Consider the following 26,241-nt stretch of genomic DNA (forward strand, 5'->3'; position numbering starts at 1 on the left):
CTTGTCTTTCTAGATTCTCTGTCTGCTCACATTGCTCTTTCAACCATTTTTCTCGAGCCCTATCGGTTACTCTTCTCAAATCATTGTTTAGATTTCTGTAGTTTTTCTTGCCTTCTCGTGTTTTAACTGCTTTCCACTTCCTTCATTCTTCCATTTTATACAACATATCTTTTGTTACCTATTCCCTTCTGTTTCGTCTTCCTTCTCTCACTCTAAGTGATTGCTTGGCTGCCTCTTTCATTCCATCTCCAATTGCTATCCATTCCTTATTTACATTTCCTGTGTCTGATTATACCTTCATCTTTTCAATAAAAATCCTTTCCTTCTCATCATGTTTATCATTTTCTTTTATTATTTCTAAGTTTAGCTCCTCTCTAACCCAACACTTAGCAGTTTCCTTCAATTTCACTTCTATCTCAGCTACCACTACATTGTGGTCAAAGTTAATATCTGCTCCAGGATGCGTCTTTGCATTTTTAGTCCGTTGCTATACCTCTTTTGGATCATGATATAGTCAATCTGAAACCTCTGATCGTTCATTGGTGACATCCAGGTATATTTCTTTTGTGATATTCAAATAACTAATTTGCTCTCTCTGCAGAAGTCTATTAGAGCCTGTCTCCTACTGTTTCTTTCTCCAAGGCCATATTTTCCTGCAATTCCATCTTCTTCCCCCCCTCTCCAGCTGCTGCATTCCAATTTCCCATTATAATAACATAAAAATCTTTCTTCTCATTCTCAATTATACCTTATATCATTTCATAGCATTCTTCTATCTCTTCCTCTAGGTGTTGACTGGTTGGCATATAGACTTGTATTATAACGAAATCTTTACCTTCGCCCATTAATCCAATTGTCACCATTCTAGAATTACTTCTACTTTTATAGCCTTTCATTTGATTTAATTTGGCAGCAGCAATCCCACTTCGTTTGATCCACTCCTCTCTTCACCCGAATAATAGAAATAAAAGTCACCACTTGCTAATTCACCCAGTAGCGGCGATTGGGGATTAGAAGTGCAGGATGGGGGAAAAATATACAGACAACAGAAAGTAGCCGGGTTAAGGGATATAGCGGGCGGGAGAGCGGGCGGGGGGTTATACACATCAAAACTGAACCAAAATGCTACAAAATGGTAAGTTTTTGATGCTCTTTGAGCGAATTTCGACAGAAAGGTAAAGGTTGATAGTTTACTAACTTAAGTGCGGCAATATTAGTTTTTTTTTTTTAGTTTTTTTTTTTTTTTTTTTTTTTTTTTTGAGATTTTGATTCAATACTATACTTTCACCAAAGAAACAATATTACACACGTATTACATTTAAATAGAAGTACGGCGTGATTATAAAATTAAAAAAATCATTTAGTATTTGACTACACACTAAGAAACTAATAGACAATACTAAAGAGACTGCCTAACTGACGAATGCACGCGGCAAGCAGGTGAATCATACCTCAGTGTTCACGACCTTGGCAAAAAAATATACCCCTGTTACCCTTCCTCATAGCATTTGCGAAGTCTCCACTACTTGCTGTGGCGCTATACAAATCGGTTAGCCGCAACGAACGACATTTTGTGCATATTTTCGATAATAATTTTGTTAATAATTAAAAATGTGCACAAATTGTATTTTTAATAATTCCTAAAATTCCTAGTTTCAGCCGGCTAAAATGGAACAAAAAATGCAATGTTTTCTTTGCAATGTGGGGTGGGGGGGGCGATCGCCCCACCCCGCCTCGCCTCCCTTAGTCGCCGCTACTGAATTCACCCCTTCCTCCCCAGCGCACATCGGACATACCAAATATATCCAGTATATTCTTAATCATTCCTTGTTTGGCATTTTCAAACTTGCCAGACTGTAGTAGGGTTCGTACGTTCCACGCTCCTATTCCAAGAAGGGTCCTCTTACTTTTTCCCATACTTCTCCTCTTTTTAAAATTTCCTCTTTTTCTCTTGTCACTAATTGCTCTCATTGCAGCCCTTTCCCGTAGATCCGACTGAAAGGACGCTTTACCTCCGAATACTTTTACAGAAAGACTCATTGCATGTACTTCTATGGAATATTAATTAAATGTGGTAGATTTCCATTTCTTTCCACATTTATTTATCCGTTTTGGGTCAATTCAGAATCGTATCAGTAGTTTTTAGCTTTCGTGTTTGTCTGTTTTTTTCCACCATTACGGGTAAACGGCTGAATAGATCTCGACCAAACTTCACGTTTAGAGTTTACTCATTCAGGAACAGGTCTCTATATGCATATCATTTAAAAATCACTCAATAGAATGGGGATTTATAGGGAGACCTAAAGAGTTTTTCAATTTTCTCTTACGTTATTGAGTATATGTAAAATCTGTAGACTGTTTGTGAAACGCCACTTCATTTTAAATCATTTTTGTCATGTGAATAATTTCGCTTACTCTTCAAATGACGGAGAAAATTACTATTTCCTACGGGCTTCATGCTCTGCAGCCAGTGAAGGACACTCTCGCAGACCTACAGTTACTTGAAAGATCCGTAACAGGAGAAAATAAGAGGAAGCATAATATTTTGCTGGGCTTGAAAATGAACCCCACCTAATGTAACTGAACACCGAGGAAACATGAGGTAGAACTTTTCCCTTTGGTGTCTGTCTGTGTATTCCTAAAAGTGGAAAACTGTTGGACGTATTTCAACCAAACTATGTATTTGGAATCTACTCACTCAGGATGGTGCGATTAGGTGTATATGATGTCATGGTAATAACATGGAGTTGGTATTTATAGGAAGATTATTCTCATGTTTTTGTTAACATTAAGTTTATCAAAAGTCCGTGTATAACAAACCTTTAAGAATATCTTATTTCTGTTCCTTTATACCATGTACTTATTTATCGCACGACGGATAATAACGCATATGATTACGAAAATTTGGATGTTTAGTGCAAGTCCCGTGGGACAGGATCTGCATATCACTTCAAGGTGGGTAATGGCAAAAACTGAAGAGCCATTTTACACTTTTCGATAGGACAGATATCAAGGGAGGACATCAACGCCAGAGCGCCACGCCAACCCGGGAACGACGGAGAATTTCGCACAACTTCGGAAAACGTCCTCATTCTCTTTCTCGACTTTGTACAGCTTCGTCATATTTCACGTTACTGTCACGCGCTTTTGTAAGAAAATATCATTTTAACGTGTCGCATGAAACGTGTGAATAGAGCCATGGTACTTCTCAGGAATTCCTGAGGGAAACATGTAATCCACTGGAAATTCCCGTGCGAAGAACGAGTACAAGTGCTAGTATTGTATAAACATTAGTAAAACAACAGCACTTACAGCATTTTCACACAATTTAGCAAATGTAACAATACGGTCGGTGGATGCAGAGTGGGATTCGGCCCTTTGGTTTCGTCCCTTAAGAGGCCACGGCTTGCCCGTGATCCAACAGCTCTGTACTCTGACCGGCCAACCGAGCAGAGGAAAGTTGGCCACGGCTCTACCGTAGCTCTACGCCTCTGCATTCGGGAGACGGGCCTGGGGTACAGTGCCGGACTTCACGCCTGGCCCCACCCGTCGGCTGTTCTGAGAATGGTTTTCCGTGGTTTTCCATTCTCCTGCACTAAGTCGAATGCCGGGACAGTTCGTAGTATACGCCACGGCCGCCCACCCCCTCACTTTCTCCGCACATCTCCTTCACCGTAACAAATCCCCCGGCCTGAGAGACGACGTCACCGTCTAAGAGGCCCGCCTCCCCCTTCAGGGGAGGAATGAAAACATTTAGTAGTAGTAGTAGTAGTAGTAGTAACAATACACTAATTCCATTGCTCACTTAGAAAAGTTGCTGATTTATTTATTTATTTATTTATTTATTTATTTATTTATTTATTTATTTATTTATTTATTTATTTATTTATTTATTTATTTATTTATTTATTTATTTATTTATTTATTACTGTATGCAGCACGTTTTGACATTTTGAAAACACTGAGAGAAGAAAGGTTCCGGGAAGATTCTCGATGGCCAATTGCGGATGCCCGCAGACAAGCGATGGTCAAGGGCATGCCGATTCTACACTAATTGAGAGTTTCAGAGAAGAAGGTACAATACGAATTAAAAACAGAGAAATCTTGGGAATTATTTGAAGGCTTCAATCGTGACACCGTTACAAAATTATCTTGCGATAAAAACCTGACTTCGAATTACCCAAATTTAAACTTCGAAAATTCGAATTAAATACGATTTCTTCTTTATTTGGTATTGATTAAAACAAGAGTTTCAAGGGGAGTAAATTGTATTCATATTATCCAGTTTTCGAATAATCCAATGTCCAATTAACCAGAGTCCACTCTACCGGTACTTTTATACAAGGGTAATTAAGTAAGCCTATAGCCCCAAACACGGGACAACTACAACGACGCATTTGTCCTGATGAAGACCAATTGGTATCCCCTGAATTTTATATGATAATATTCAGTACACGGCACGGTTTGTAATGTTCGAAGTGAACCCTCATCCAGTTTTTAATATATTTCAGGAGCATGCCATGCTGATGATCTGGGCTACCTCTTTCACTCACGGTCCGTGGACCCTGACATGGCTCCAGATTGCCCAGAGGCACTTACTAGGGCTCGGGTGGTGAAAATGTGGACAAATTTCGCCAAGACTGGGTAAGTAGGTAATTTCTATATCTGATTTCGCCTTTACAACTGTTTACAAGAAATAAGTCTATGGGATCAGGTTTATATGTTAATTAACTGACATGCTACCCAGATTTTTGTTACAATATCATAGTAGACCTACTTGCATGATGGATTTTGAACTTACGCCCATTCATAGGCATGATAAAGATATCAATTCGTTTGATTACTGTCCACCTCCGTGGTCTAGATGTTCTCATAATTTTTATCAATTTGCCTCTGATTTGATACCTGATTCTGTTATTTTTTAAAAACGAAAATCCCCAGCCTGTTTCCAGTTATTTGATCCGGTTAGAAACGGAATGAATGAAGCCCCCATCTAGCGGCGAGGATAGGAATTGTGCCGGCTGCCGAAGCCTGTCGCACTTCTCTGGGGCAATGATTAATGATTGACACATGAAATGTCTGCTAGTGGGTTTACGTCGCACCGACACAGATAGGTCTTATGGCGACGAAGGGATAGGAAAGGCTTAGGAGTTGGAAGGAAGCGGTCGTGGCCTTAATTAATGTACAGCCCCAGCATTTGCCTGGTGTGAAAGTGGGAAACCACGGAAAACCATCTTCAGGGCTGCCGACGGTTCGATTTGGAACCAGACACATGAAATGAAATGATATCGGAGAGTGTTGCTGGACAGGGAAAACCGCAGTACCCGGAGAAAAGCCTGTCCCACCTCCTCTTTGCCTAGCAAAAATCTCACATGGGGTGACCGGTATTCGAACCACAGAACCCAGCTGTGAGTGACCGGCGCGCTGCTGCCTGAGCCACAGAAGAATTTTAGTCTATTATTAATTTGAGACGAGACCTTTTTCTACAATTAGCTCTACGTCGCACCGACACAGATACGTCTTGTGGCGACGATGGGATACGAAAAGGCTAGGAGTGGGAAGGAAGCAGCCGGGTCTTAATTAAGGTACAGCCCCAACATTTATCTGGTGTGAAAAAGGGGAAACCACGGAAAACCATCTTGAGGGCTGCCGACAGTGGGGTTCGCGCAGCTGTGAGCTTGTCCGGAGATAATGGGTTCGAACCCCACTGTCGGCAGTCCTGAAAATAATTTTCCGTGGTTTTCTATTTTCATGCCAAGCAAAGGCTGGGGCTGTACCTTAAGGCCACGGTCGCTTCCTTCCCCACTCCTAGCTCTTTCGTATCCCATCATCGCCATGAGACCTATCTGCGTCGGTGCGACGTAAAGCCAATTGTAAAAAAAATCACTTCTCTCCGTCTCTTTCCCACTTGCTCGCTTTCTCTCTCCTTCGGGGCTCACCGAGCTCGATAGCTGCAGTCGCTTAAGTGCGGCCAGTATCCAGTAATCGGGAGATAGTGGGTTCGAGCCCCACTGTCGGCAGCCCTGAAGATAGTTTTCCGTGGTTTCCCATTTTCACACCAGGCAAATGCCGGGGCTGTACCTTAATGAAGGCCACGGCCGCTTCATTCCAATACCTAGGCCTTTCCTATCCCATCGTCGCCATAAGACACATCTGTGTCCGTGCGACGTAAAGCAAAAAAAAAAACAACTTCGGGGCTCGTTGTCAACTGTGACAGCCTGGGGTGGTGTCTACTTGGAATGGCCTCGCTTTGTATTGTCATAGGCTTGACTCTTACACCAAGGATCTTCAGATGATTATGGTTATTGGTTCTGCTTACAGTATTCGAATCCCCTCTTGGTCATCCATTGTCCTCTTGCGAGCTTGACTATTTTAGTTCGACGGATCTTAAGGAGTCTTTCATTCTAAAATATCAAAGCCCTTTCCTTTCTTAAGCCACTACCTTTAATATTCCTCTTCCGTCTCTAGTTATCCCAACACAGGCTAGAAACACAACTGTTTACCTCCCAGTTTTACAACTGGTAAGGGGTTGATGGGATGATAGTACCTCATGGAGAACACTGTAAGTACCTAGGTGTTAATATAAAGAATGGTCATTGGAGTAATCATATTAAGGAAGTTATTAAGAAAGATTACATATCTCTTCACATGGTTATAAGTAGTAAGGATGTAAATGAGAGGGCATATTAAGTCTCTGCTAAGACCCCAATTAGAGCAGGGTTCCAGTATATGAGACCCAGACTAGGACTACTTGATACGAGAACTGGAAAAGATCCAAAAGATAGCAGCACGATTTGGTCTGGGTGATTTCCGACAAAGGAATAGTTTTACGAAAATGTTGGAAACATTGGGTTCGGGAGACTTGGGAGTAAGGAGAAGAGATGCTCGACTATGTGGTATGTTTCGAGCTGTCAGTGGAAAGATGACGTGGAAATATATCAGTACACGAATAAGCTTGTGCGGAGCTTTTAAAAATAGGAAGGAACATAATATGAAGATAAAGTTGGAATTCAAGAGGACAAATTGGGGTAAACAGTCGTTTATAGAATGAGGAGTAAGGGATTGGAATACATTATCAAGGGAAATATTCGACAAATTGATTGATTGATTGATTGATTGATTGATTGATTGATTGATTGATTGATGACAATACTGATCACTGTCACCATCAGAGTCCTCATTTGAAAAGCACCGCTGTCATCGTATGAGCATGACAAATGTCTGCATTGTTGGTGATGAAGCAGTTCATAACCCGTGCTAATGGTTCTCTCTACGGATCAGTGGTAGAATGTCCGGCTCCTTGGCTGAATTGTCAGCGCAGTGCTCTTCGTTTCAGAGGGCTCCGGGTTCGATTCCCTTCAGGATCGGTGATTTTAACCTTAAATGGTTAATTCCCTTGGCTCTGGAACTGGGTGTTTGTACTGTCCCCAACATCCCTGTAACTCAAACACTACACACAACACTATCCTCTACCACAATAACACGTAGTTACCTACACATGACAGATGTCGCCCACCCTCATCGGAGGGTCTGCCTTACGAGGACTACGCCCGGCTAGAAATAGCTACATGAAATTTAAAAAATTAAAGTGGAAGAATGCCGGTCTCCTTAACGCAAGAAGGAGGGTTCTGACCCGGCAGGGTTAGTCGAATTTTTCAAAGGGTGGAAGAAATTTCAATTTGGCACTCCATGTAGTACAATGGCCGCGTGTTAAACAACTCTGGTTACACATGCCCTCACTCGGTGTAGGAGCCCATAGATTATTATTATTATTATTATTATTATTATTATTATTATTATTATTATTATTATTATTATTATTATTATATGGTTCATGTTTGTGGGTTACTGTAGTCACGTCCTAGTTCGTGAACCATGGGCAACGGCTGAGTGGCCTAGTAAGTGGTCCTGAGAGTCAGGTTACCAGTTGCTATGGAATGGGAGTGGGCATCTCGGACATATTCTGAGTCATGGCCCTCCTTGTGCTCAGACGGCTAGGACTATACAACTCACCGGTGGTCCATAACCCGTTAGAGGAGAGATCCTCACTTGGACTATGTGTAAGTAGGGCAGCATCCTGCTTCATGAATTTACCGAGCTCAGAACATTTTAAGCAAGCCTCGGACCTATGGGAGTAACGGAGTCCCACTCCCATTTGACAGGCGAGGGACTCCTTGGCTAACGAAATGGAATTCGATGGTGAGCTATCAATATTAATGGGGCTTATGGAAGAAAGAAGGTAGAACTGGCTGAGTCAGCAAAGAGGATGCATCTGGATGTGCTAGGAGTAAGTGATATTCGGGTAAGGGGAGATAATGAGGAAGAGATAGGAGATTATAAAGTGTACTTGACGGGTGTTAGAAAGGGAAGGGCAGAGGCTGGGGTAGGGCTCCTTATCAGGAATACCATTGCACGCAACATAGTTTCTGTTAGGCACGTAAATGAGCGAATGATGTGGGTAGATTTGTCAGTGGGAGGAATTAGGACAAAAATTGTGTCCGTGTATTCACCATGTGAGGGTGCAGATGAGGATGAAGTTGACAAGTTTTATGAAGCATTGAGTGACATCGTGGTCAGGGTCAACAGCAAGGATAGAATAATGCTAATGGGCGATTTCAATGCGAGAGTTGGGAATAGAACTGAAGGATACGAAAGGGTGATTGGTAAATGTGGGGAAGATATGGAAGCTAATGGTAATGGGAAGCGTTTGCTGGACTTCTGTGCTAGTATGGGTTTAGCTGTTACGAATACATTCTTCAAGCATAAGGCTATTCACCGCTACACAGGGGAGGCTAGGGGTACCAGATCCATAATAGACTATATCTTAACAGACTTTGAATTCAGGAAATCTGTTAGGAATGTACGAGTTTTTCGCGGATTTTTCGATGATACAGACCACTATCTGATCTGTAGTGAACTAAGTATCTCTAGGCCTAGGGTAGAGAAAGTGAAATCTGTCTACAAGCGAATAAGGGTAGAAAGTCTCCAGGACGAGGAAATTAGACAGAAGTACATGGATATGATTAGTGAGAAGCTTCGAACAGTAGATAGTAAGCAAGTTCAGGATATAGAAAGTGAATGGGTGGCATACAGGGATGCTGTAATAGAAACAGCAAGGGAATGCCTAGGAACAACTGTGTGTAAAGATGGGAAAAGGCGAACATCTTGGTGGAATGATGAAGTGAGAGCAGCCTGTAAACGTAAAAAGAAGGCTTATCAGAAATGGCTCCAAACAAGGGCCAAGGCAGACAAGGATTGGTACGTAGATGAAAGAAACAGAGCGAAACAAATAGTTGTTGAATCCAAAAAGATCTCATGGGAAGATTTTGATAATAACCTGGAAAGGCTAGGTCAAGCAGCAGGGAAACCTTTCTGGACAGTAATAAAGAATCTTAGGAAGGGAGGGAAAAAGGAAATGAACAGTGTTTTGAGTAATTCAGGCGAACTCATAATAGATCCCAGGGACTCACTGGAGAGGTGGAGGGAATATTTTGAACATCATCTCAATGTAAAAGGAAATCATCATGGTGGTGTTGCAAACAGCCAAGCTCATGGGGAGGAGGAAAATGATGTTGGTGAAATTATGCTTGAGGAAGTGGAAAGGGTAGTAAGTAAACTCCATTGTCATAAGGCAGCAGGAATAGATGAAATTAGACCTGAAATGGTGAAGTACAGTGGGAAGGCAGGGATGAAATGGCTTCATAGAGTAGTAAAATTAGCGTGGAGTTTTGGTAAGGTACCTTCAGATTGGACAAAAGCAGTAATTGCACCTATCTATAAGCAAGGGAACAGGAAGGATTGCAACAACTATCGAGGTATCTCACTGATTAGTATACCAGGCGAAGTATTCACTGGCATCCTGGAATGGAGGGTGCGATCAGTCATTGAGAGTAAGTTGGATGAAAACCAGTGTGGTTTCAGACCACAGAGAGGCTGTCAGGATCAGATTTTCAGTATGCGCCAGGTAATTGAAAAATGCTACCAGAGGAATAGGCAGTTGTGTTTATGTTTCGTAGATCTAGAGAAAGCATATGACAGGGTACCGAGGGAAAAGATGTTCGCCATACTGGGGGACTATGGAATTAAAGGTAGATTATTAAAATCAATCAAAGGCATTTATGTTGACAATTGGGCTTCAGTGAGAATTGATGGTAGAATGAGTTCTTGGTTCAGGGTACTTACAGGAGTTAAACAAGGCTGTAATCTTTCACTTTTGCTGTTTATAGTTTTCATGGATCATCTGCTGAAAGGTATAAAATGGCAGGGAGGGATTCAGTTAGGTGGAAATGTAGTAAGCAGTTTGGCCTATGCTGACGACTTTGTCTTAATGGCAGACTGTGCCGAAAGCCTGCAGTCTAATATCTTGGAACTTGAAAATAGGTGCAATGAGTATGGTATGAAAATTAGCCTCTCGAAGACTAAATTGATGTCAGTAGGTAAGAAATTCAACAGAATTGAATGTCAGATTGGTGATACAAAACTAGAACAGGTCGATAATTTCAAGTATTTAGGTTGTGTGTTCTCCCAGGATGGTAATATAGTAAGTGAGATTGAATCAAGGTGTAGTAAAGCTAATGCAGTGAGCTCGCAGTTCCGATCAGCAGTATTCTGTAAGAAGGAAGTCAGCTCTCAGACGAAACTATCTTTACATCGGTCTGTTATCAGACCAAATCTACTTTACGGGAGCGAAAGCTGGGTGGACTCAGGATATCTTATTCATAAGTTAGAAGTAACAGACATGAAAGTGGCGAGAATGATTGTTGGTACAAACAGGTGGGAACAATGGCAGGAGGGTATTCGGAATGAGGAGATAAAGGCTAATTTAGGAATGAACTCGATGGATGAAGCTGTACGCATAAACCGGCTTCGGTGGTGGGGTCATGTGAGGCGAATGGAGGAGGATAGGTTACCCAGGAGAATAATGGACTCTGTTATGGAGGGTAAGAGAAGTAGAGGGAGACCAAGACGACGATGATTAGACTCAGTTTCTAACGATTTAAAGATAAGAGGTATAGAACTAAATGAGGCCACAACACTAGTTGCAAATCGAGCATTGTGGCGACCTTTAGTAAATTCTCAGAGGCTTGCAGACTGAACGCTGAAAGGCATAACAGTCTATAATGGTAATGTATGTATGTTATTATTATTATTATTATTATTATTATTATTATTATTATTATTATTGAGGCTTTCCTAATCCTTTGACTATATTTACAAACATATAAAACTGGATTAAATTGAAAAATTTGAATGTCTGCATTTAAAATGGAAAATCTGAAAATTAACATTCATTAAATAAAATACACTCTCGTCTGACCTTGTACTCACACTTACTTGTTACCTGCTTACTTACACATACGTTATTTGAAGGGCGCCAGCTGCCACTCAGTGCAGCAATAATAGAATGAGACTCTTGACTATCTCTAGGGTGTGGGGTAATAAGCTTACTTTTGACAGCATACCATATAAGTTCTGGGAAAAGGAGATTGGCGTTCGGTTTCCCCATTAATTTTGAGGTTAAGATATTTTACTGACAATGAAATAAAACTATGAATTCGTTTGATAGAACAATATATATTCTTTAAATAATATATCAAAAGATAGTGAGTCTTGTTGCGATAAAACAGATGAGAATATGAAATTATGACATTGCAACTGAAAGAAACTAGGCATGAATTTGAATTCTTCTTGACCGGACATTTAACAATTTATACGAAATATTTCCCTCACTGATTCACTTGACTGTACCTTCAACACTTTGAGTGTAATTACGACGTAATCCATTGATCTGGTGTTTACTGTAGATGTGTCACGCCTAACTTGGTGATACATCCTTGTGACTGCTTCTTCTCCATATCATCTGACTTCTTTGTAAGTCAATATGGTATTACCTCTTGGCAGGTCCAGGGTTGCCCTCTCTGACTTCATGGTAAGCCCTTGCGTCCGTGTCTTCAACTAAGTGACGGACCAACCTTTTGGTCTCACTCTCTCAATGACCAATAATTAATGGCTCACTGAGTCTTCACCATCTCTCGTTCACACTCGTTGACTGACCAACTAAGGCCTCTTGATCTAGTAGACTTCTTCACTGTACTGCTTCCGTTTAAGTAATGACTGACGCTACAATATGCACCCACCTTATATAGACGTTGGTTGACACAGCTACGTAATCTCCAGAAATAACAATGACATACTCCCACCTACGCGACAGATATTACATACAGTTGTGAAATAGCCCGGGGCGGCTGACTCTCTGAGCGCATATTCAAATAAATACGATGACGTAGCCATGGCTTGGCGATGACTTGGCAGAATCGCCAGTGGTATAGCAATATAACATCGTCACTTCCACATCTGATACATCGAAACTCTCACTGTACAGGTATTTAATGATAATCTACACATACGTAGATATGCATACATCTAAGTACAATCTTGCAAGCAACAGACATTACAAAATCGAATTAAATAAGACTGATAATTACAATAATAGTAACAATATCACAGATAACATAATAATAATACTGACATAATAATAATAATAATAATAATAATAATAATAAAATACAGATAAAATCATACAATAATAAAAACACAGATATCATCTTGTAACGGGATTTGAACCGTTACATTATTTCTACTGTATCCATGAAACTTTCTTTCTTTCATAATCCGTCTACCCTACAGGGTTGGTTTTTCCCTCGGACTCAGCGAGGGATCCCACCTCTACCACCCCAAGGGCAGTATTCTGGAGTGTCAGACTTTGGGTCGTGGGATCAAACTAGGAAGGAGGACCAGTACCTCGCCCAGGCGGCCTGAACTGCTATGCTGAACAGGGGCCTTGGTGGGGGATGGGAAGATTGGAAGGGATAGACAAGGAAGAGGGAAGGAAGCGGCCGTGGCCTTAACTTAGGTACCATCTCGGCATTTGCCTGGAGAATTAGGAAACCACGGAAAACCACTTCGAGAATGGCAGAGCTGGGAATCGAACCCGGGCCTCCAGGGTGGCAGCTAAACACGCTAACCACTACACCACAGAGGCGTATTATTATTATTATTATTATTATTATTATTATTATTATTATTGTTACCGTGTTTTTGTGGTAGGTAGAGGTGAAAGAAGGTGCGGGTGTGAACGGGTCTCAAACTACGAAATTGAAGTTAATGTAAAATTTAACAAGGTTATATTTTCTTAGCAAAAAACAAGAAATAACAATAATGGCAGGTACAGAGTAGCAAAACCACTAATCGAGAATGTACAATTACAGGATTTGGGCTCCGAGAGCCAGACACACAATTCTGAGCAATTAGCCCAACTTTACGATATACAGAATTCAACAAAGGGGCAGAAGACCCCAATCAAGCCCAGGAGCACTTGCTCCAAATTACACAGTAAAGCCTCCTCGAGGCATACAACACTCAGTTTTCAAAAAAGAGCCACTCGCTCTCAACTTTAAGCCTATCAAAGGCCACACCAAACTCCACCTTCAAGTTGTCCTCTAAGGACATGTACACAGGGGTAACATACCCAACCTACTGAGGTCTATTAAGTGAGAAAAGGTTAATTACTTGACCTCTAAAATAACAATTGAGAGGAGGCGATCTGCACTCCTAATACACTTGTTTAAAACCCTAATCTGGCACTAGGCCGCTAATGCAAGGGCCAATCCCATACTAAAGAGGTGACTTAAGAAAGAAACAATTTACATTACTGTTACGGAAGAATCGGTTGAGAAAAATAAGTTCACCTCAGAACAATATGAGTGGGAGATCGAGAGGGTTAAGCACTCTCTATCCCAATATGTAGTTTTGAAAAAGAATAGAGGCTAAGAGTCTTTACATTTTAGGGAAAGTTACATGGTAGAGACGCTTCGGACCCGCCCCGAGAGTTAAACTGCTGAGCTAGCAAGAAAAGAAGTTATTAAAAGGCCATTACCTTGGTGTTGAACTGCTCCCCGAAGAAAGAGGCGCTTCCCGCCCCCTGCTATGTACTTTACACACTGAAAGATGGTACTGAAGTGGCCTCGAGACCCGAAAATCAGCAGTTTATATACTCTCGCGGAAAGTTCGAGGCGTTTTTGGAATGAGAACACCCTCCCACAAGGATTTTATTGGTTCACCAAGAAACCCCCTACACAATACGAGGAAGAAACATATTATTGGTTGAAAATTAATTCGAGAAATTCGGGATTGGCTAAATTCAAAACAAGGGGAAAGAAAGGGTTAATATTGCCAACTTAAACAATGACTGAAAGAAATTTAGCAAAGACCAAACTTTTGAAATTAAATTTTCTCAATAAAAACAGTTCTTTCACTTCGCACTAGGGTGCACCGTTGTAGTTCTTCAGTAGTGTCCTCTAGAAGAGAATGTTCACACTTCTTACTACAAGCAAAACAAAAATACATCGAAAACAACACAGTTCAGAAACTTCAAAATTTTCAAGTAGTGGCATCTTCAGGGTAACTTGAAAATTAACACATAAGACAAAGTTCAGACTTCTCCCAGTAGGGGAGTTTCAACTGGCGCAAGGTTTAAATAAGCGGCGTGGAGGTGTACCGCCCGGTACAATTATTATTATTATTATTATTATTAGTATTATTTTGGCTGAACGGATTTTGTTTATTGTTTCAGGAATCCAACGCCTGTGATGGATTCACTACTTCCAGTGACATGGGAACGGTACGCTGCTGCCAACCCTTGCTACTTAGAAATAAATGAAGATCTTAATTTGAGAAAAAACATATTCAGGGATCGTATACAGTTCTGGGAAGACGTTTATAGTAGTTTATGAAAACTTGTATGTGGCTCTGTAGGTTTGCAGTGAGTGTTTATAAAGAACTACTCGGATATTAGATACGGGGAGCGTGATTAGCGCAGTGGCTTAGTTGCCAGCTTTCCACCCGGATGGTTGAGGTTCGAATTCTGGTCGATCCCTGGTTGGAATTTTCACCTAAATAATCACGTGGCATCCTGCCTTAACTCCCCGGTAAAAATCGAAAGGAGCCAAGGTGGCTCCAGCGACATCAGAAATACCTGAGACAAGCTGCATTGTTTCAAAATATTCAGGTATTGTTTGTAATACTGAAGAGATCAATGGATAGAGCAGGATTCCCTAAACTACGATACCCGTACCGAAACTAATATTGTTATATCGAACTCTAGTTATCGGCATATTGATTGACTGACTGACTGGCTGATTGATGATGATGTCTGTTGTTTAAAAGGGGCTTAACATCTAGATCATCGGCCATTGGCTGATTGATTAATGATTTATTTATCCTGACAAGGTTAAGATCAGGTGACGTTCTCTTGCACCTAACCAGGTTAATACACGATTTATTTATCCTGACAAGGTTAAGATCAGGTGACGTTCTCTTGCATCTAACCTGGTTAATACACGATTTATTTATCCTGACAAGGTTAAGATCAGGTGACGTTCTCTTGCACCTAACCAGGTTAATACACGATTTATTTATCCTGACAAGGTTAAGATCAGGTGACGTTCTCTTGCACCTAACCAGGTTAATACACGATTTATTTATCCTGACAAGGTTAAGATCAGGTGACGTTCTCTTGCATCTAACCTGGTTAATACACGATTTATTTATCCTGACAAGGTTAAGATCAGGTGACGTTCTCTTGCATCTAACCTGGTTAATACACGATTTATTTATCCTGACAAGGTTAAGATCAGGTGACGTTCTCTTGCACCTAACCAGGTTAATACACGATTTATTTATCCTGACAAGGTTAAGATCAGGTGACGTTCTCTTGCACCTAACCAGGTTAATACACGATTTATTTATCCTGACAAGGTTAAGATCAGGTGACGTTCTCTTGCATCTAACCTGGTTAATACACGATTTATTTATCCTGACAAGGTTAAGATCAGGTGACGTTCTCTTGCATCTAACCTGGTTAATACACGATTTATTTATCCTGACAAGGTTAAGATCAGGTGACGTTCTCTTGCACCTAACCAGGTTAATACACGATTTATTTATCCTGACAAGGTTAAGATCAGGTGACGTTCTCTTGCATCTAACCTGGTTAATACACGATTTATTTATCCTGACAAGGTTAAGATCAGGTGACGTTCTCTTGCACCTAACCAGGTTAATACACGATTTATTTATCCTGACAAGGTTAAGATCAGGTGACGTTCTCTTGCACCTAACCTGGTTAATACACGATTTATTTATCCTGACAAGGTTAAGATCAGGTGACGTTCTCTTGCATCTAACCTGGTTAATACACGATTTATTTATCCTGACAAGGTTAAGATCAGGTGACGTTCTCTTGCATCTAACCTGGTTAATACACGATTTAAAACAAGTTGCTTACTCTTATACGCGTATATATCTAAATATTTGATAAATTACTGAGCTAGTTGGCCTTGCGCTTAGGATTGCAGCTGTGAACATGCATTCGGGAGATGATGGGTTCGAATTCCACCGTCGGCAGACATGGAGATGGTTTTCTATGGTTTCCCATTTTCATACCAGACATTTTTTACAATAGGGTTAACGCTGCACCGACATAGATAGGTCTTATGGCGACAATGGGATAGGAAAGGGCTAGGAGTGGAAAGGGAGCGGCCGTGGCCTTAATTAAGGTACAGCCCCAGCATTTGCCTCAACCTGAGCCTGACACCGCTTCTACCTACTTGTCTCTGGCACCTTTGTTCCATCTTTGATATTCAGTCTCTCTTGGATAATATTTGTTCTCTCCCTACCGCGAAAGTATCTCTTTTGAGAGGTATTGGAAGGTTTTAATTTTCGTATTTTTCAATGCCCTACACTTTCTCTTTGCCGATACACTAACTCTTTGAAAGGTTAAGCCCCTTCTTCGCTCCCCTAGATTAATTGTTAAGGGGAGATTATAATGTTGTTGTTTTATCCCTTAAAACAACAATCTCAACCACCACCAATTTTCTCTCATTGACATTAAAGGGTCACTTATTGTTTCAAGTTGCTTTACGTCGCACCAACACAGATAGGTCTTACGGCGACAATGGGATAGGAAGGTAGGAGTGGGAAGGAAGCGAACGCCGCCTTAATTAAGGTACAGCCCCAGCATTTGTCGGGTGTGGTAAATGGAATACCACGGAAAACGATCTTCAGGACTGCCTACAGTGGGGTTCGAACCCATTAACTCCCGAACGCAAGCTCACAGCTGCGTGATACCCACTTTTGGCAGTCCTCAAGGTGGATTTCCGTAGTTTCCCTTTTTCCTTACCGGGCAAATACCACGGCCGCTTCCTTCCCACTCCTTTTGTACCCCATCGTCACCATAAGACCTGTCTGTGTCGGTGCGACGAAAAGCTAATTGTAAAAAATAACCGAGAATGTCCATTAATAAACTGTATCTAATGTATCTATTGCCCCTTCGCTTTCATTATCGGAGCAGTTAGCCCATTTACGCTCAACTGATTCAATGTCAGCTTGAGATCATTATAAATACCTCTCAATTTCTCACCTCTTTTCTAGATACTTCCAAGATTCTTGTCTTGTACATATATTCTTCATGATTATAGACAAAGTCAAATCGAACTAGCACGAATAATGGTTGGTTGTGTATTCTCGAACTGTTGGTCCTTTTGATGGACGGTGCTACAATTTCAGTTTATCATAACACAACACTACTCTATCCCAGAAGACTTGAAGTGGTTAAGTGCAAGTATCCTGATACATAATTTGAGAGCCATCAGATAACTACAATATTTCTATGGGAACGATGTCCTCGAGCTGAACCCTTTAAAACAAAAAACAAAACAAAAACATCATCAGAGGTTGACAAAGACAAAGGCACCTCCGTACAGGCCATGAAGGCCCTTGGACGAGTGGAAGGTAAAGGCTTCCACCATCGTTAACCGCGGCACGTGATGGGCTAGAGTGGTTAGCTCTACGCCCGGCCGCCTTTGCCCCCAGGAATTAACCTGGTACTCATTTTTTATCAGAGCTTGAAGACAACCATACCGAGCTTGATAGCTGCAGTCGCTTAAGTGCGGCCAGTATCCAGTAATCGGGAGATAGTGGGTTCGAGCCCCACTGTCGGCAGCCCTGAAGATAGTTTTCCGTGGTTTCCCATTTTCACACCAGGCAAATGCCGGGGATGTACCTTAATTGAGGCCACGGCCGCTTCCTTCCAATTCCTAGGCCTTTCCCATCCCATCGTCGCCATAAGACATATCTGTGTCGGTGCGACGTAAAGCAAAAAAAAAAAAAAAAAAAGAAGACAACCATTCAAACAACTCTTCAGAGTCAACATAGTCAGGCTGCTCTTCCATCATATCAGGCTTACGTGCACATTATTTCAAGATTTACTTTCCATAAACTCGGTTACGTATGTGATGTTAACTACATGTATTAAATGGCATTTTAACTTATATTTCTTTTTTCGTGCATTTGTAAAATAAACATAAGTTCCTCAATAAAATGTTAAAGAAAATACCTTGGTTTGCTTTTATTCTAGTTAAAATCACGGACCCATTTTCCATATATGTATGTCAGATTGCTTGAAATTCACGCGACAACAGCCGAATCTCTACGTACTTACGTAATTTGCTTGCCTGAATTTTCTTGGCCACACTTGATATAATGAACTTAGAAAATAATAATGTTATTGTCTTTACGTCCCACTAGCCACTGTCACAGTATTTGGAGACGCCTAGGTGCCGGAATTTAGTCCCGCAGGAGTTCTTTTATGTGCCAGTAAATCTACTGGCACGAGGCTGGCGTATTTGAGCACCTTCAAATATCACCGGACTGAGCCAGAATCAAACCGGCCAAGTTGGCGTCAGAAGTCCAGCGCCTCAACCCTTTGAGCCATTCAGCCCGGCGAACTTCGATACTAGCGAGGCCGAGGAAGTTATTATACTACTGCCTTTCATGGTCCCTCCCTTTCTTTGCTTTATACACCTATTCTTAGCACCTACTTTTCTAACTAATCAGGTCAGAGCGAAGAAAAAAAGCCGGGTAAGAAAAGGAAGCATTGAAGTGAAAGGTACAGTACTGAGAAGTAGATAATCATATCAGAATGTAGGACCAAAAGAAATTATGCTGGATTTTATGTGAAATTAGAAAAAAAAAATGTTTATAAAGAAAGATGAATAGGGAAGTAAGAGGTAAGTTATGGTGTGATGGCTAATTAGTATCTACAGACTGAACCCGAACTCCACACGAGTATATTGGTATGAGGGACCCGTGGTCTTCGCTGGCGCGTTACAGAGTAATTCCATTTCGTTTGGTTTGTCGCCCCAATTAACCTTGTACCTGTATTGCACCAATAATAATAATAATAATAATAATAATAATAATAATAATAATAATAATAATAATAATAGTTTTTTCTGGGGACACACACATCAAATTAATGCATTTTCTTCCTTTTACAAATATTTATGAATAATGATCTGACAAAGTAAAAAAATAACAATAATCCAACCTATTTAAAGCTTTTTATGGTATGTGTACCGGGAGGTACACCCGCCCCGTTCATTCAAAAGAAGGCTTTGGAGGATGCCATCTGATATATGAAGTTTGCAACAACTAATACACGTAGTTTGGACTTTTTTCTATAGATGTCTCTACTAAAAAACTGTTGTTATGCCCTCTAGTGTGAAGAGGAATTATTAAAATTGTTAAGTAAATTTTTATTTTTTTAAGGTTTACTACATTGAGTTGATTATTCTTTGTTTTTGGTGTGTTAAAGTTGACAAAACTTCCATCTCTTCCCGCCAACTTAAGATGTTGGCCAATAGAAAATTGTGTATATTTAATTTCAGCCAATCAAACTATGTCTAGTATTTATTTAATTACTCAATAAAAATTGGGGGTGTGTCGGGTATTAGCCAAAAACTCTCTAGAACCTTCCTCTCGGGTATAAAAGCTGGCACATTTTCGACCAGGTCTTCTTATTCTTCGCTCTAGTCTAGTGTGTGTGATTGCAAAGGGAGGCGGTGGTGCCTCGTTCATCGCCGAAACATCCATCAGCTCAAGGTAATGGAAACCCTGGTTCAACTAAGTGATAGTCTTTGAAAACTAGCTCGAGGGGAAGGTTTCCAATCTTTAAAACTGTAACTTCAATTTTCTAAAATATAGATTTCAAAACTTCTAAATGTCAATCTTCTAATGTAAATCTCAAACAAACCAAAGGAACTTAAACGTAATCAGGAAATAGAGAGTGAGATACCCTCTCGCGTTCCCTATCAACTTAATTTCGATGTGACTATGATTTTGTAACCGTTTGTAATCCCTCTAACTTCAATATTTATCCATCTAGTCACCTCAGTAGTATAGGATTAGCCTTTGCAACTTCGGGATATAAGCCCAAATAGGGTTTTAAACTTCATTTTCTATTTTCAAGGAGCGCGAATGTCAGCCTCCTCTCCATTTATATTTTTGGGCCAGTAACTTCACCTGTTGTTTTTCACAAAGGCCTGGTAGAATGGGTACTCCGTACCCTTGTGTCATTTCTTTTATGTAAAGATGTAGACTATTGAGCATTATAAGACAGTACATACTGGTTGAATTGTAAAATGTAGGTTGTGTCTTTTATAGGCCTGGAACTTTCTGGAATTAGATTCCTAAGTTTCATAGAGCAAAGGCGCTCTTTCTAGTAATGTAACTGATGAATGGTGCGTTTGAAAGGCTGCAATGCCATAAGGTTCGGGGAGTAGTCTCCTAGATTAACTCGCAGAGAAAGGGTGCTTTGATTTTGATGTAAAAGAACTTGGGAGATCCGTCTCCTTCACTTTTTGTTAATGGGAGCAGTTGTGCTCATGTAACATTGGTATTTACGGAGCTGCAAGCTCAAGTTTGCTCATTTGTCATTTGTTGATTGTTCTGATTTTCTGAACGTTGTCACCTTGCTTGTAAGCAAATGTTGGCACCTGAAATTGTAAAGTCTAACTTTGAAAGGAAACAAAAAAGGAGAAGGAAATATTACCTTAATTTTAAAGTTTTAAATTCATTTTCTGATTACCTTCTATCGACCCATTCATGCCCGCGCCTTCTTTCACTTCTGTCCACCACGATATCTCCGTAACAAGTGGTAGCAGAGCGTGGTTGGATGGGTCTGGATAAAGCTCCTTTTGACGGCTAAACATAGAAATCAACTCCGAACCTAAAAATGTACTTGGTTGCTGGAAATTTTCAAAATTCGTTAGATTTTCTATCAGTATGTCTGGTCCTCGTGAAGTCATTGCACCTGGGTACCTGTGCAAGGAGGAATTAATTTATGAGCTTCTTATTAAGAAGGTCCAATCTGGTGGCACGGTTGTGGCAAATATTGCCAAACTTAAGGAATATTTAGAACTTCCTATTTGGGGTCAAAGATATTGATGAGGCACTTTCCACCATCATGGATAATACCACCGAGCTAGCTTCTGTAGTTAGATTTTTAAATGTAAGAGATCCTTCGGCTAATCAACTTAAAAGAGTTCAAGCTAGACTGTTTCATTTTTATAATAAGGCTAGGTACCTATTGTCTCTAAAACTAAAGGATGATCATGCGAAAGAGGCTAGTAACTTGGTCGAACATCTGTCGGATATGTCTAATAGGGTTAGGCAATTGTTGTCTGGGGCCGCTAGTGCTAAAACTGACCCTGTTCAAACTGTAAACTTGGCTGCGGAAGAGGACTCTAGTAGGACTATTGAGAGTAGGAAATCTGTGGCTACTCAACAAACATCTGCCCCATCGGAACAAGTGTCTGATCATCTAAGACAACTTCCACCCTTCTTTATGAGTAATGCAGACTTTGAACACTCTCAAGCTCCTACGCCGTCACCTATTATGTCGCCTAGGTTTAGCAGTTTGCCCCACCCCTTAGCCATGTTGCTTAAAGGCATATCCAAGTTTTCCATTTACTCAATTAATGAGATGATTTCATTTCTAATTCTTAGTCGAATTTCAAGACCATGCCTTGGTATTTGCTCTCTCTCATTCTCAAATTCTCCAAATAATTTACCCATATTCTGTAGGCGTCCTCTCGGACAAAATAGTAAAAGCAATAGGTGATAGATCTTCGATAGAAGATTTCCACGCCCACCTCTTGGCTAACTTCATTCCGGTTAGAGCTATATCATCTTGAATAAAAAGTACTACTTCAGAGTACAGAGGTTGGATGAGAATCTTGCCGACTTTATTCAAGATATAACATTTTATATAGGGTATTCACTCTCCATTTTCCAGAAGAGCAAATTGTGCAAACCATAGTAGAAGGAATCTCTTCTCGGAACTCGAGGCAATGGCAGTGTCAGTCGAAGGGGTGAGGAACAGTCGCCAGGGAGCCCCCTCCGTCATCTAACAGTTCTCGGCCACCACTTCACGGAACATTCCCCACACGCAAGTGTTATGCGTGCGGATCAACGAAACACCTTAGAAATAAATGTCCCTTGATTAAATCTAGTGAAATTAGAAACGGGGCATGTCCGTCCCAAGGTTGTTTTAAGTGCGGGTCGTTTTCCCATCTAGCAAAGAATTGCACTTCTCTTAACAGCACACCGTCCTGTTCAACTTCTAATGCTGCCTCCACTAACACGGACAATAGGAAGTGAATCATCGGCTGAGTCACCATGTTCACCTTCCCGGGGCTCGGCTAACGTTAAATTAGGCAACGAATCCTTCACGGAAGAACCTTCCTATAAATTACTGTTTGAAGGCCCAAGGGAATGCCTTAAAATTGCCTCTGAGACCCCAGAATTCGTGCCATTTCTGATAAGCGAAGTGAATAACGAACCCGTCACGGCGTTGTTAGATTCAGGGAGCGTTAGCTCCATTATTTCCGAGGAATGGTACCTTAAATTGCAAGCTTGCTGTAAATTTCCAGACTATTGTTTGTCTTTCATTAAATGTGTTTCGGCAAACTCGTCATCATTAGAAATTTTAGGCTTCATTTTGGCTAAAGTTCGAATCTCAAAATTTACTTGGAAAATTTATTTGTGGCTAAACAATTGTCTTGCCCTGTAATATTGGGGGCCGATTTCACGTTTCATTCCGGTCTTGTGCTCAATCTTCAGAGCAAGTTGTGCACCTTCAAGTTTGTTAGCAACCTTAAAATTCCTCTTTTGAAATGTAATTCTGTGTCATTTTCATCTATTTCGCCTACCCAGAGTGCGATGTCGTTAGATCTTAGGCATCTACCTGAGGGGCAGGCTGAAAGTATTAGAAGGTTGTGTCATTCTTTTTCTGACGTGTTTTCAGAAACCCTTGGCGTCACTGACCTTATTGAGTACAAGATTGAGCTAACCGACTCTATTCCAGTGAGGTTTCCTCCTTATAGGCTTTTTCCACCTAAAATGAATCATCTTAAGGAAATCATTGACCAGATGTTAAGAGATGGGATTACTCGACCTTCAAAGTCGGCCTATTCATCGCTCATTTTTCTTGTACCGAAACCGCAAGGTGGTTTTAGGCCTATCATTCATTACAGGGCTTCGTCGTGTTAAAGTCGGTGTCCCTTCCTGATTTTCATTCTGGTTTCTCATGGTTTCGCTAAGTTCTTTACCATCTTATATCTTAACCAGGCATATAATCAAATACCTCTGACAGAAGAATCGAAAAATCTAACGGCTTTCGCCACGGATTGGAATTTGTATGAATACAACTGCGTGCTTTTCGGTTTATCCACGGGCGCGGCTGTTCTTACTAGACTGCTGGATAGGGTCTTCTCCGACATCAAATTTAAATACTGTATCTTTATCATTATCTCGATGATGTCGTGTTTTCGGAGACCTTTGAAGAGCACTCAGATCATCTGAAGGAAGTCCTCAGTCGCCTTCGTAAGGCTGGGTTGACTGTTAAATTATCTAAGGAGGCTTTTACTAAGCCTTCTTTGACATTCTTAGGGCACATTGTGTCTCCCGATGGTGTTTCTATAGACCACTCCAGAACGCAGGCTACTCGTGTCCTCAAGCCTCCTAAGGACATGAAAGGAATTGCTAGGTTCATAGCCATGGTGAATTTCTTCCGGAAATTTATTCCCAACTTCGCTAATAGGGCACTGTTCCTGAACATACTTCATAGGAAAGGTGTCAAATTCGAATGGGGGCCGTCGCAGCAAGCTGATTTTGAAGATCTTAAGTAAGCGCTTTGTAACGCCCCAATATAAGCTATGGCAGATTTCTCTAAGAAATTCATAGTCCAAACCGATGCCTCTTCCTCTGCTGTTGCCTCGGTCATTCATCAGGAAACGGAACTCGGAAGACGGCCTATCGTCTATGCGTCTAGAACTTTTGGGATCAACTTCCAGAAGATGGAGAGGACCTTTGTCTGAAGAGCATAAACAGGCACTCGTCGCTGGGTTCAGAAGATACTGGCAGGAAGTCAAAGCCGGAACAAGAACAAGACCTAGACACTAAAATGAAGTTGGTTGTTACCACGTAGTCCATAGAGGCTCAACTCGATGTATAATAATAATAATAATAATAATAATAATAATAATAATAATAATAATAATAATAATAATAATAATAATAATTGTTTGGTTGCTTAGCTCTTTTTATTTCACCTGACATGTGGCCATTGGCAGCACTCGTCAAGGGCTCTAGGTAAGAGGAGAGTGGCATGATGGGGGTGAGTGTGAAAATGGAGCTCGAGTAGACACGCGTGTTTTGGCTTAATATATTTGTTGGTTTTAAGTGATCTATAGTGTACAATAAACGTGTGGTTTCATTCACTGCAATTTGAATTATTTCGTGAGCTACCAGAGAGGTGTTGTTTGGATCAAATGCAACATTTTTTGGTCCTCCGGGCCGGATTCGCAGTGTGCAAACCGTAGGCCTAATGTTCAAACAGATACGGTACCTTAGCGTAGCGTGTTTCACTTCACCGCATCGGCATCATTGTTTCATTAAATATTCCTCCTCGTGGGAGTAGAGGTGGACCGAATTCATTTCAGTGTGACTAAGATTTTCATTGTGCATTATTAAACCGAGATATGCTGTAACAGCACACTAGAACCACGAGGTCAGTCCATGCGTAGAACATCAAGGAAATAAGTACGTTGCCGTTGTGTGCGATGCAAACAAGTAAGGAAGTTATAATGTCAGAATCATTTTCAATGTGAAATCATACGCATCAAAGCAGTTCATGCCAGTGTTAAGGTGCAAGAAGAAAACGAGTGGATTTCGGCGGGAAGCGCCATGTTGTAGAGCAATCGAGCCGCGCCATCATACAACAGGGCTGCCACCACACTTTCAGCCAGTGGAGCCAACAGTGTCAGTACACCTCCAGAACAAGGAGCAGTGCACCCAACGGGGATTTCAACTCACGAGTCAGCCACCAGGAGCAGCATCATCGCGTCCTCGAAGGGTGAGTGCAGTCTGGTTCAATTGTCATTCCTTGTTATTCCTTGCTTGTCCTTCCCATAATGGAAGAAAATCTAAAGCGCACATTGACGAAGAAAAGGGCTGTTGTGAAATCTCGAGTTACTCGCTTAGGAAACTTTATCAGTATCTTTCAAGGAGAAAATTTAAATGATATCAAAGTGAGGCAGGATCTTTTACAAAGAAGTATCGAAGAATACAACAATGTTCAGAGTCAACTCGAAATAAATGACGACGACATTAGTCACGATTCTGATAGGGAAGCATTTGAAGAAATTTGTTTAGACATTCAGTCAAAAATTCAAACTCTTTTGTTAACTAACACTGCCTTGCCTTCCTCTCCTATAGGCAGTTCAACCACAACCAATGGCCACTTACTCAAATTACCTACTATTTCTTTGCCTAAATTTAAGGGTTCTATCGCAGAATTCATGAACTTTCATGACACCTTTGAGTCGCTAATCATCAGTAACGACTCTCTGACTGACATACAACGCTATTATTACTTGCTGTCATGTGTATCAGATGAAGCTCATAAATTAATTGAAAACCTTCCAGTAACGCAAGAAAACTTCAAAGTAGCATGGGACTTAATATGTAATCGTTATCATAACCCAAAGCTCATCTTAGATCTTCACGTCAAAGAGCTTCTGTCACTGTCAGTTGTTAAGGGTGAATCGCCCAAAGACCTAAGAATGCTCATAAATCAGCTGTGTAGCAATCTCAATGCGATAGGAGCCTTGAAAATTAAGACCCCCTTGCATGAGGTCATCCTATCACATTTAGTATTCCAAAGGATAAGCCTAAGTCTACGTAAACAGTGGGAGAACTCGACCTCAGGGGACAAATGTCCAAGTTTACAAGACTTAATCCTCTTTCTGAAAGTAACTGCCAGACACTAGAAATCGTCTC

At 40.9% G+C, this 26,241-nt stretch overlaps 1 protein-coding gene across 3 annotated transcripts in view; it reads left to right on the forward strand.

The window, feature by feature from the left end:
• The window catches only part of LOC136877173 (esterase FE4), a 101,982-nt gene extending 86,659 nt beyond the window's left edge, over positions 1 to 15,323 (forward strand). For all 3 annotated transcript variants that reach the window (XM_068228603.1, XM_068228604.1, XM_068228605.1), the window contains 2 exons: positions 4,512 to 4,644; positions 14,633 to 15,323. In XM_068228603.1, the coding sequence (XP_068084704.1) occupies positions 4,512 to 4,644; positions 14,633 to 14,792 (293 nt within the window). In that variant the 3' untranslated portion in view covers positions 14,793 to 15,323. The remainder of the gene's footprint in view (positions 1 to 4,511; positions 4,645 to 14,632) is intronic.
• The last annotated feature ends 10,918 nt before the right edge of the window (positions 15,324 to 26,241 follow it).

This window comes from Anabrus simplex, chromosome 7 (assembly GCF_040414725.1).
Source record: "Anabrus simplex isolate iqAnaSimp1 chromosome 7, ASM4041472v1, whole genome shotgun sequence".
In the NCBI taxonomy this organism is placed as follows: Eukaryota; Metazoa; Arthropoda; class Insecta; order Orthoptera; family Tettigoniidae; genus Anabrus; species Anabrus simplex.